The 14,246-nt window shown below is 29.9% G+C and overlaps 1 protein-coding gene across 3 annotated transcripts in view; it reads right to left on the bottom strand.

Annotated features, from left to right (window-relative positions):
- cdk14 (cyclin-dependent kinase 14) overlaps positions 1-14,246 on the bottom strand; it is a 230,623-nt gene that overhangs the window by 158,396 nt on the left and 57,981 nt on the right. For all 3 annotated transcript variants that reach the window (XM_051132266.1, XM_051132268.1, XM_051132269.1), the window contains one exon: positions 8,641-8,703. In XM_051132266.1, the coding sequence (XP_050988223.1) occupies positions 8,641-8,703 (63 nt within the window). The remainder of the gene's footprint in view (positions 1-8,640; positions 8,704-14,246) is intronic.

The raw sequence follows: 14,246 nt of genomic DNA, 5'->3' as shown, positions 1-14,246 counted from the left end.
GACAATTCATTTCAGGGAAAACATTACCGCCTATCGCTGTGAGAATGAGTGTAATTTATCATGTGTACAGCCATATCTCCATATCGGACTGATGATCCATCTTAAGACTTCATCAATAATTCCACATTAACATATGAGCTCATATTGGTGTTTGATTATGAGCCTCAGCTCTCTCATGCATCACTACTAGTTACTTTACTAAGTGTTCAGATGCAGTTTCCATCCGCTGGATGAACAAAAATAATAATAATAATAATAATAATAATAATTATAATTATAATTATTATTATTATTATTATTATTAATTATTTTTTACTATCATAAAAATAAAATTGTACTGTAAAAAAATCTAGTATGTAATAATACTACTAATACTAATATAAAGAAGACTGTATACATAATTTATAATATATATTTTTTTATAAAAATCCCTTTATTATCCCATTTATTAGTAATAGTAGTAGTAGTAGTAGTAGTATTTTTATTGTCGTTGTTAACATTTATTTTAAATTGTACAAATGAAAAATAATTACACTTTAATCTAATAAAACACTGTTGTGAAATATTATTATTACTGTTGTTTAAAAAATGCCATTTTATTAAATTATAAACATGAAAAAAATAAAAGTATATTTTTCAAAAGTTATTTAATAATAAAAATAATAATAATAAATATTTTAACTATTTACTATAATAAAATACTATTGTAAAATAAAATGTAATATTTTATTATTATTTAGTATTATTTTTTTTATTATTATTGTCATTGTTGCATTTTTATTTTAAATTATAAAGATGAAAAATAATAATTATATTTTAACTAACATTTACATATTACATTTTAATCTAATAAAATACTGTTGTGAAATATTATTATTATTATTATTATTAGTATTATTACTAATGTTGTATATATTTTCATTTTATTAAATTTTAAAAATTAGTATCATAAAAATAATATACTTACTATAAAAGTCTATTTTCCAAAAGTTATTGAAGAAGAAGAAGAAGAAGAAGAAGAAGAAGAAGAAGATGATGATAACCAGATAACCAGCTTTTTGTGGAGTTCAGGTCCAGGTCTGAAAACACCCAGAAACAGCCAGAAAAGCCTAGCAACCACCCAGAACACCCTAGCAACAAAACAACCTATCAATTACCCAGAAAACCATTACAATAAAACAGACACAATCTAGCAACCACACAAAACTCAGAGACGCAATATGTCCGGATGTTGTGTGAACTGATCTCTGAAACTCCTGACAGCACGGTTTTTCTCCCTCATTAAACTGATAGACTTAAATACAAACCGTCTGTCTGATATGGAACCAAAGACCAAATGAATCATTTCTGCTGACTGGGCGACCTTTATTTTCTATTTATTTTGCAATAATGACCAATTATCTGCCATCCAATAAGACCACAGTGGATAAAATCCAGTGTAAAGCAGAAATTCAGTGTTTGATTTTATAGAAGTCTTAAGGTTTGTGGTGGGTGAAGCAGGATGGCTGCTAAATGAGCCAGAGTCTCTCACATCTGCTGGAGAGTCAGAGCGACTCGTCGTTTAGAGGAGCAGAGAGACTGAAAGCGCTGTGGTTTTTAATGTGCTGTATCAATGGACCATCAGCTCCACACCTGCTCTCCTGATGTACAGCGAGTCTCACGAGTCCAGCTCTTCACTGACATGGGAAGATCTCACGGCGATGGGATACGAAGCAAAAGGGCCAGTGATTCCCATCCATTCCCAAGAAGAGATGCATAAATGCATATTTATTTTTGGGCTGTTTTTGAGAAATCATAAGTTAAAAATTCAAAGGAATTCTAATTCCATTCATTCCAATGGGATTGATACTGATAATTCTCAAAATATACATTTGTATAAATTTCAAACAATGATTCATCATCAATATTGAATATATAAATAGTAAAAGATTAAAGATAGTATATAGATTGTGAGTGCGTTATGGGGCTATAGAAACTTAAAGCAGTATCTGAAACACAACAACAGCAGGGTAGTGAGCCTCTGACAGCAGAAAACCCTCACTTAGATCAAATTACTTCTGATGCTTTGCAACATGATAGTCCTCTCTTCCTGAATGTGACGTCCAGCAGAAGGTTTACGAGGGAAGAACATCAGTATATGGCTTTATTTGTAATTACTCAATCATTAGCAAAATTGCACAACAATTTAGGCCACTGATTGAGTCTCCAAATGTAAGGCTTTGTTTGTTTCCTCAGATGGTTTAAGGCTTGAACTGTGACTGCAGCATTAAACTTGAAAACAAAGCTTAGAACAAATGTTAGAATGACCGACAGAATGAACGTTAGAACAAAACGAATGAATGTTAGAATGACAGACTGAATGATAGACAGAACGAATGTTAGAATAGACAGAACAAACAAATGTTAGAACAATACACTGAATGAACGTTAGAATGAATGTTCGGATAACAGACCGAACAAACGCTAGGGCAACAGACTGAATAAATGCCAAATGATACACTGAACGTTGGATTGATAGACAGAACAAACGATAGACTGAACAAATGTTAGAACGACAGACCATACGAATGTAACAACTGAATGAACGTTACAACAATTAATTGTTGTTTAATTGAACAACGAATGTAGGAACAATAGACAGCACAAATATTAGAACTGAACGAACATTCGAATGACAGATTGAACGAGCATTACAACAAATGAACGATAGAACAAAAGATTGTACAAACTTTAGAATGAACGAATGTTAGAACATCAGACCGTAAAAATATTAGAACCGAACAAACGTTGGAACAATAGACAGAATGAACGCAAGAGCAATAGATCGTACAAAGTTAGAACTGAACAACTGTTAGAATGATAGACCAATTGGATGTTAGAACTGAACAAACGTTAGAACGATAAACTGAATGAAAATTTGAACTGAATGAACATTAGAATGATGGACCGAACAAACTTTGGAACAATAGACAAACATTACAACAAACAAACAAACAAACAAAACAACAATAGACCATATGAATGTTAGAACCTTAGTATGACAGACCAAACAAATATTTGCACTGAACAAATATTAGAACAGTAAACCAAACGAACAAATGTTAGAACTGAAAGAACGTTGGAACGATAGACTGATCGAAAATTAACTGAATGAACGTCATGAACCAAACAAACATTAGAACGAACAAACATCAGAACAATAGACCAAACTAACATTAGAACGAAGAAATGTTGTAACAATAGACCGTATAAACATCACAATGAAAAATAAATCGTACAAATGTTAGAACGTTAGTATGATAGACTGAACAAATATTTAAACCAAATGAATGTTAGAACAATCGTTTGTACAAATGTTAGAACTGAACGAATGTTAGAACAATAGACCGAACGAAGATTACAACGAACAAACATTAGAACAATAGACCGTACGAATGTTAGAACTGAGTAAACATTAGAACAACAGAACAAATGAACGTTAGAACAAAGATTGTGCAAATGTTAGAAGTTAGAACGACTGTTAGAATGATAGACTGAACGGATGTTAGAACGATAGACCGAATGAAGATTACAATGAACAAACATTAGAACAATAGACTGTAAAAATTTTAGAACGCACGAATGTTAGAAGTGAACAAACATTAGAATGATAGACCTAAATAAAAGTTAGAACAATAGATTGTATGAATATTAGAATTGAACGAATGTTAGAATGATAGACTAAACAAACATTAGAACAAACGAATGTTAAAATAATAGACCGTATGAATGTTAGAAGTGAACGAACATCAGAACGATAGACCTGAATAAAAGTTAGAACAACAGACTGTATAAATGTTAGAACTGAACGAATGTTAGAATGATAGACCAAACAAATATTTGAACTGAATGTACGTTAGAATGATATATCAAACAAACGTTAGAATGAGCGAATGTTAGAATAATAGACCGTAGGAACATTAGAACGAACAAACGTTAGAACGATAGACCTGAATGAAACTTAGAACTGAATAAATGTTAGAACGATGGACCAAACAAACATTAGAACGAACAAACGTCGGCACAATAGACCGCACGAATGTTACAACTGCGCAAACATTAGAACGACAGACCTGAATGAAAGTTAAACAATAGATTGTACGAATATTAGAATTGAACGAATGTTAGAATGATAGACCAAACAAACATGAGAATGAATGAATGTTAGAACAACAGACTGTACGAATGTTGGAACGGAACAAGACTGAATGAACATTTAAACAACAGTACGAAGGTTAAAATGACAAAGAGAACAAACATTAGAACTGACCATACAGATGTTAGAATGCGAGGCAGAACAAACGACAGACCAAAAAAATGTTAGAACAATAAAATTAGCAAACAAACATTAGACAGAATGAACAGACAAAACAAATGTTAAAAAGATAGACTGAACAATAGACAGAACGCATTATAAAATAATAAATAATAAATTACACAACAAATGACACAACAGTAAAACGGTGGAAAGTTGAACAGATTAGACAGACAGAACGAAGGTTAAAACAATGATAGGACAGATGGATGATGGACAAACGGATAGATACAGTAGTTCAGATTGTAGCAGACGCTCTGGTCTAAAGCATTTGTCTCCTGAGGTGCTTCCGCCTGTCCATATCAATAAATTCACATAAGCATTCACATTAAAGCAGCCCAACACATTGGGCGAATCACCGGTATATTCTGAGTAACGAGCATTGTGAAGATCTCGTGTTATTTCTGGAGCGAGATCAGCATATGCACAGGAGGTCTGCTTTGGACGCCGGCCCAGAAACGGGGTCTGGTGTGGGACGTCTGCCGCCCGCGGCCCGTCTCTCTGCTGCTTGACCAGTAATTACATTAGCAGCTAGCACCCTGAGCGCTCCCTTTCACATGCTAATACCATCCAACCTGCGGCCCAGAGTCTAATGGCTTTTATTAGCGCAGATCTAAGCAAATGAATCAGCTCCAGCTAATGGGCAGAATTAAAACTCCAACCATTGTGTGCCGCGTTTGTTCGTGACTGCGGCAGCTAATCTCCACTTAGCATCCATTTTGGATCTGATGAAATGATGCTTGAGGAGGCGGCGAGTCTGACTGTTAAAGACGAGCGCTCCAGAAATCATTAAGACACTAAGGACGAGCTCTTATGTTAAAAACAGACTGATGAAGTACAACACAAGTGACCAGAAGATGCATTAACTACTGAACAACTCATCATTTACTTAATACACTAAAGATGTTTACCCTTGCATCCTCAAAACAAGAAATATTCAATCGTTAAACGCTGCATTAGATAATTGTTAGATATCTATTTTGTTTTACTGCAAGCTAAAAACACATGATTGTCATTGTGCAGAGTAAAATGCATTAAGCATCTATACAAAAATATTATTATATAATTATTATATAAAATATAAAACAAAAAGCAATATAAAATAAATATTGTGTAAATAATAATAACTACTGTATATGTATAAATGCATACAATATTATACATTATTATTCTATTAAATTATTAACACTATTAAACAGTATATACATGTTGCTGAATGTATATAAAATTTAGTGTTTTCGGCATAGTGAGCTAAAAATATAAAATATATTAAATTTTAATAAATTAAAAGAATATTTTAAAAATAATAAAATGATAAATATATACATGCATTTATTATTTTATTTTTTTTTAAATATTCTTTTAATTTTATAAAATATGTATTTTATATTTTACAGCTCAATATGCCAAAAACGCTAAATTAAACTAAGTAAAAAAAAAAAAATGATACTTTTTTTTTTTCTTTGGATGAACATGGTGCTTGCATAAGATCATGGGTTCGATTTCCAGGAAATGCATGAACTGATCCGTAAATTTGACTTTGGATAAAAGCATTTGCAAAAGGAAAAAATAAATAAAAATTAAATTTACAAAATAAGAAATGCAAGTACTGTACCAAGGTTATTATAGTTAACGCAAACTAAAACAAAAATGCATACAGTATTATATATTATATATTATTCTATCACTATTAAACAGTATACATGTGGATGTATGTATATAAAATGTAATTTGATGTAGTGTTTTCTGCATATTGAGCTATAAAATATATAAAATGTTAATAAATTAAAAGAATATTTTAAAAATAATAAAATTATAAATATATACACACATGCTTTTATCATTTTATTTATTTTTTAAATATTATTTTAATTTTATAAAAATGTTATATATTTCATAGCTCAATATGTTAAAAGTAAAAAAAAAAAAAAAAAATTACAACATTTTTGGATAAAATACTTGCCAAAAGTAACACAAGTAACAATACAAACTAATCTCAACATTGGCTAATGCTTGCCTTACCTACATTCATGAAAAATAAGACATTATAATAACCATAACACCATTCTCTGAAGCTCACTGTCTTCATAAACCTGAATCCACAGGTGAATCCCGGTCAAAAATGTTCTTTAAAGTTTGTGAAACCCCTGTAAAATGCAACCTGTCATGATTTTCTCCATACTGTAGCACTGTGAGGTTTGGGAAACAAATCCTGTGCATGAACACCGACCGCAGGCCGTTCCTGTTTCAGGTGAGCCGCTCTCATTCTCTTCTGTCTGCTCGTCATTTCTCATGAATTCTCCATTGGATTGAATCTCATTGAGGGAGCGAACGGGATAAATACTTTATTTATGTAAATCCACAGTGACAAAAAGCTGATGAATTACATAAGCAACTTCTGCTCGCTGGCCTCATTCGCTCCATCACGCCTCACTTTCGCTCTGACACAACATGAAATACAAACTCACTGCTCTTTCACTGCAACCTTCTATGAAGACATTGATTTTATAATTGATTTCACGGAGCATTTTAGCCATATAAAAACTGCATTTTCCATTTATGTCAAATACATTAAGGAAAAACATGACTACTTTCCATCTGTCACTTCTCCAGCTAACTAACTGAAAATACTGAGAGGAGGCATCAGAATATGATGCTGTCGTAATCAGCGAATCGACTAGCGATGTCAACGAGACCACAGTAGGTAAAACAGTAGTAAATCATGGTGCTTGCAACGATTAGGTCATGGGTTCAATGCATGAACCAATCTCCAGATTTCACTTTGGATAAAAGCATTTGCAAAAGAAAAAAAAATGTAAATTTGCAAAACAAGAAATCTAAGTTCTGCACCAAGGTTATTATAGTTAACAAACTAAAACTGAAAAAAACATTAAAAAAACATTTTTTTTATATTCAATATAAAACACACACACACATGAAATAATATTATTGAATTACTAAATAATATATTTAAATGTATTTTTACATTAAATAATAATAAAACATTTTTAAATATATATTTTTATTTTTACATTTTAATTATTAAATAATTTATTATTAATAATAAAAACAATCATTTGTTTTAATTTATATATACAATAATTCTTTATTCTCTATTATATTATTTCTATTATCTATTATATTCTCTATTCTATTCTCTATATCTAATCTTATATCTTATCTTAAAAAAACTAACACTAGATTCTCTATTCTTTTTGTATTCTATTTATTTGTTTTCTTTTTATTTATTACAAATAAAAAAATATTTTTAAAAAGGCCTTTAACATTAGCTTGCTCTATTCTTTTTCTATTCTGTTAATTTTATTTTTATTTATTATATAACTAAGAAAACCCCTTGCTACGTGTACGTTTCAGTGTATAAGTCATATTGTACTATTAAATTCAGAAATTAAAAATTTACATTTACAAACATTATAAATACTACAATGATGCAAAATTCACAACAAATCCTTTAAATATAAAGGCATTCAGATTAGCATTCATTACAGACAATACCAATGTGTATAAAATGCAATACACAAATAAATCCAAATGTGTGGCTTTGAACAATCTGCATGCTTGATGTTAAATGCTTTCAAACTATATAATCACAGCACATTTCAGATGATAAAAAAGAAAAAAAAAAACCCACACAATTTATATTCCGGAAAGTCTGGTTCTGTATTTTAAGTGACTCTGCAGATTAAACTGGGTTATTAGAAAATATTACAACATCCCACAAACCTCAGATGTAGTCATGAGTCTGTCCTGCCTGCTCATTTCTTCCTTCAGAGCTCAAGAAAACACATTTACTGGCAGTGTGTGGTCTCACTGCTTAATTAAACACTGACACGGACAGATACAGATGCTCAGACGTCATGTTTTAAAGAAGGAATGACTGATTGAAGAGCCTCACACTGAAGGCCCTGATGCTCCACACGCTCACGTCTGACAGACAAAGAGCAGGAGAGGACGGTAAAATGGGTCAGAGTCTGAACCCACACAACTCCTGCTCTACTTCTGACCGCACAACGGATCACATGGGGAATTAAAGAGGCCTGGAAGGTCTTTACCCAAGAGGAAAATACTTATAAAACATGCTGGAAACTTGAACTTGAACTGTAAACTAGCCCCACACACACTGTTGGACAAGGAATAGACACTAAATGAGCTGATCAAGCCAACGCTGACTTTTAGAGGAGAGTAAATCTGAAATTCGCTTCATCATGAAATCACTCACAAGCAGTCTAAACAACAAAGCAAGCAGAGAGCGGCGTCTCACTCACCCTGACGTTGTCCGGATGGAGGCCGCCGGGATGTTTGTCCATGTACTGACACAGATCTGTGTGCTGAAGACAGAGAGAGAGAACAGAGGGACGTGAGACACTTACAGGACACACAGACTTAATAAAACCTAGAGAACTGACTCAAAATACACTAATATGCAGAAAAACACACCGCAACAACACAATAGCTCAAATACAGCAGTTTTAATTAAATTTAAATTACACATCAACCATATTTCAGAAACTTTCTCATCTAAAATTTTTGATTATGTAATATAAATAGTGACGGAAGCCAGAATATTAAATGTCATGGATGCATATTTAATGAGTAATGCTCTGTTTTGTAGAGATAAAAATTACACCTGAGATTCAGAGGCAAATTACAGGAGAACAAAGTGATTTTACAAAGATGGCAGCATCAGTATTTTATTTTTACATAGAGATTAGTAGATTAAAAAGGTTAGTGGTTCAAAAAAGGAAAATTTGAGTTTTTATTTATTTTTATGATTAAATAATTTTATAATAGACCGTTTTATTCATTTAAAATGAACTAAAACCATTTATTATTAAATGATAACAATATATTATTATTAATTATTATTAATTGTTATTATTATTATTATTATTATTATTATATAAATTTATCATATTTGTAATTTTTCATTATTTATTATTTCTTCATTAACTAAAATTATTTATTATTATTACTATATAATAGCAATGATAATAAACGTTATTTAAACATTTATAATTTTTCATTATTTATCATTTCATTATTAAACTAAAACATTAAATAATAATTTAATTCTAAAATAATTTATTATTAACAATATATTTTTAAATATATTTGAATATATTATATTAGTTTTTTTCATTATTTTTATTTTATTATTAAATTAAAATAATGTTTTATTATTGTTGTTGTTGATTTTATTAAAGATATTTAATATTTTTTATTATTTGTTAATTAATTATTAAACTAATGAAATTGTATTGATTTAATTTCTTTCAATTAAAGAAAACTATTTATTAAAGAAATCCATTTACTATTAACTAATACTAATAATTGTTAAAAAAAATTATAATTATTATTTTTTCATTATTTATTATTTCATTATTAAACTAAAATAAAACATTAAATTATTTATTATTATCATTACTATTATTATTTAATAATAATAATAATAATAATTTTAAAAAAAGTATCTGATATTTTTCATTATTTATTATGTAATTATTATGTGCATTTAAATAGTAATAACAATAACAAATGTTTAATATATTTATTAGATTTATTGTTATTTCTCTTTATTCAATTTATAAATAAATATATATATATAAATAATGAATTATTTATATTTATTTTTATTTTTATTTTATTAAATAAAACTTTGAATTTTCAGTGCTCAATGCTCAATGAAGACCATCTTGGATGATTTTATTTTTCACTGCAATGCATTGTGGGAATTTCTACAGAACCATAATGTGGATTAGCCTTATCATGAGCACTTAAAATGTTGCCTTTGTAGCCAAAGAGGGTACAAAAACACGTCATGAGCTCATGGACACAAAGAGTTTCTGGGTCATTTTTCCTGCAAGTGAGAGTTGACAGCAAAACCAGACGCGACTGTCACTTCCTGTGTCAAACGGGAATCATTTCCTGTCTGTGTGTCTCTTTCTTCAGTGATTGTCTGGAGGTGTGCGTGGCGGTGCATGTGAACACAGCCCGCGGGAGCGAGAATTACCCACAATGCTCTGCTCAGTCTGTGATTTTGTGTGGTTGGACGGCCGCTGATATTTGCAAACACCCGCAGATAAACGCGTTTCCTTTCATGAATAATGCAGTCGCGCGCTCAAACGCGCTTCAGCTTCGCCTGTCCGTCGCTGTCAATCATCATTAACCGCTCGCCACGCAAAATCAATTGATTTCCTCGCCGCGAAACCCTGTGTTTGTTAGCGGCGCCCGTCTAAACGCGGGTGTATTTTCTGAGTGAAATGAGGCTCAGCGGTGGCTCAGATTAATATCTAAAGCTCCGGCGCGCGTCTCTCAGCGGACCCGCGCTATCAATAGCTGAGCCGCTGTCCAATCTTCGCCTTTTGATTGTTTTCTTTGACACCCGACGTGTTAGCTTAGCCCTCATGAATAAATCAGAGCCGCGCCGCAATCTCACGCTCATCCAATTTAGCCAGAAGATGTACATTTCTGGGGAAAATACGGTTTACTAGAGTAAAAAGAAATCTGTTAGAGACAACAGGTAGAATGAGAAAAGCACACAATGCAAAACAAGGCTAATGAAGGAACGATAGCAAAGTCTCTGACACTGACCTCGTAACAATAAAATAAATAAAGAAATAAATAAATATAATAAAAATTAAATATAAAATAAAACAAATAACACTTGTGCCCAAGACTCCAAAACCTGCAAACCACAACAAAAAATAAAATAAAAAGTGCACAAGACCCTAAAACAAGCAAGCCACAGCAAATTAATAAAATAAAAATAATAAAATAAAATATAAATTCTAAAAAATAAAATGTGCTCAAGACACCGAAACCACCAAGCAATAAAATAAAAAAAAAACATTAATGCTGAAAAAAACTCTAAAACCAGCAAACAGCAAAAAATAAAATAAAAAATAAAAACAAAATAAAAATGTGTCCAAGACCCTAAAATCAGCAAACCACAGCAAAATAATTAACTAAAACATAAAATAAAATAAATGCTCAAGACCCTAAAACCAGCAAGCCACAGCAAAATAAAATAAAATATAAAATAAAATGTACACAAAACCCTGAAACCAGCAAACCACAGCAAAATAATAAATAAAATGCAATAAAGTAAAATAAGTGCTCAAGACACTGAAACCAGCAAGCCACAGCAATTAAATAAAATAAAAAATAACAACATAAAAAATAAAATAAAAATGTGCCCAAGACCCTAAAACCAGCAAAATAATTAAATAAAACATAAAATAAAATGTTCAAGACCCTAAAATAAAATAAAATAAAATGCATATCACAACATTTAGAGAGGAAAAAAACAAGTATTTTTTTCCTATGAAGGACTGAATCAATCAAGGCTGACATGCGTTTTAACCTACAACCTGTTTTCTTGACATTCCTTTTTTCCTTTTTCAGATCCAATTAACTCGTGACATCTTGCCCATGTAACGGTCCTCTCAAATTAAATGTGCATTTTATTTAAAAGTCAAGTGCGCATATCGTTTGAGTGGACAATTATTTTAATGTGTGCTGGGAACATAAATGTATTGAGTTAATTGGAAAGGTCATGTTCTCCTGACCTTTAACTCAGTGTCTGGTTTTTCGTACTGTACGGGTCAGTATTAATGAGCAAATGAACTAATTCATGTCTGAATCCCTCTCTAGAGGAGCTCTAGCTTTCACTGAAGAAGTAAAATCATGTTTTAAAGATAAACTTTGTAATTTCAAATCCATCCAAATCAAACATGTCTGTGTTTTAGTCATGTTAGATAACAGAGTATCCTGTCAGTGATCAGCGATTGATACTGTAATTACATAAAGCTTCTCAATTATTTGGACCTTTTTGACGTAACTGACTTACTAATTGTTCCACTGGTCACCTTCAAAGATTTAGACTATGAAGCCCAATTTTTAGGTCAAATACAATAAATAAATAAATATATATGTTTATTATATATACAATTATTTTATTTTTCAAAATTATTATTATTATTATTATTATTATTATTATTATTATAGGTATAATTAATCAATTATAAATCATAAAAATAAACAATTACAAGTAATAATAAATAAGACACTAACACTATCAAAAATGTACAATAAACTAAAGTATAATAAAATGCAATAAAGTATTAAAATGAATTAAAATGAATATATATATATATATATATATATACACACACACACACACACACACACACACACACACACACACACACACACACACATATACACAAAAAAAATATTGCAGTATAATAAAACTAATACATATAAGAAATTATAGAAATATTTTTATACTAAAAATAAATATTTTATAAATATAAAAAAATATATTTAAACTACTAAAAATGTAAAAAAAAAAAATTACAAATAATAAAATAAAATAAAATAAAATAAAATAAAATAAAATAAAATAAAATAAAATAAAATAAAATAAAATAAAATAAAATAAAATAAAATAAAATGTGCTCAGGACTCTAAAAATAGCAAACCACAGCAGCCAAATAAATCTGACAGACCAGCTAAAATCCTTAGGCAGTTTTTTTTCTTTATCCAGCCGGGAAGAGAATCAGAAGCTCCTGACCAGACGTTCCCTACAGACAGACACGGGTCGTCCCGTTAGGCTCATTAACACTTACACTGGCATTTCTAAAGCTGCTTCAGACATTAAACGGGACCTTTAAGAGAGCACAGAGGCAAACGGGACTGTAATAAATGATCACATTAATGATTTACCTTATTCTCACATTCACATCACTCCTACCAGCGCACGACGCCATCTCTCTCTCTCAGTTTCTGCCAGATAACATTAAGACTGAACACAAACCTTTCAATATTACACCCATATTACAGCTCTTTTCCATGCAACAACAGTACAGAGTGACCATTTCAAAACAAAACCACCATAAAATCATCATCAAAATAGTCGACAATGAATTTAACTCAAACTGAAGAGCTTTAAATGTATTTTTTCAGTCTGTTCAACAGACAAATCTTTCATATGACTACAGAAGACCTGGAATATACATCTTATGCACTAATATTATGGTCTATTTAGTTTTTTTGGGCATTTTTTTATTTATTTTTTTTTGCAATTTTGCAATTTTGCAATTCCTAAAATCTCCTTTGTGACTATCAAAATAACTAATATGAACACGAGGTGAACTATGAGATAACTATTAATTAGCCTTTTATCAATAATAATAATAACAACAATTATAATAATAATAATAATAATAATATGAAATTATGAAAAACTAATAATAAAAAAAGTACAATAAACTAAAATAAAAAGCAACATTTTTTTTTTTTTAAAAAAAACTAAAAAATATTGCACAGTATAAATCACTGTATTGTATGAATTAATTATTTATAAATAATAAAAAAAACAAGCAAATATTAATAATACTAAATAAGAAACTAAAAGAAAAAAATGTCTGCAAGTCAAACAGGGCCAGAACGGCATGTGGTCGAGTAAATGACAACAGAAGTCGCACCACTGACTCACTGTCAATCCCTCACTGAGCTATAATAATAATTAATAATAATAATATTATAAGAAATTATAATTTTAATAATAATAATATAAAAAATAAAAATAAATAGAAGAAGAAGAAAATAAAAGCAAATAATCTGAAGTAAAATAAAATGCAATAAAGTACATTTTCATTTATTATTAATTTATTTGTAAATTATTTTTAGGTATTTATTATTATTTATTTAATTATTTTTATGAAATAAAATAATTAAAGCTTTAGAAGTGAAATAAAATAACATATATTTGTTATTTTTATGTATTAATTATTATTTATTTAATTATTTTATAAAATAAAATACTTATAAAAATAATAAAATAAAATAAAATAAAACACAATACTTG

This window comes from Labeo rohita, chromosome 16 (genome assembly GCF_022985175.1).
Source record: "Labeo rohita strain BAU-BD-2019 chromosome 16, IGBB_LRoh.1.0, whole genome shotgun sequence".
Lineage (NCBI taxonomy): Eukaryota > Metazoa > Chordata > Actinopteri > Cypriniformes > Cyprinidae > Labeo > Labeo rohita.
Note: the sequence above shows the minus strand (reverse complement) of the source record. Positions and strands in the feature narration are given on the sequence as shown.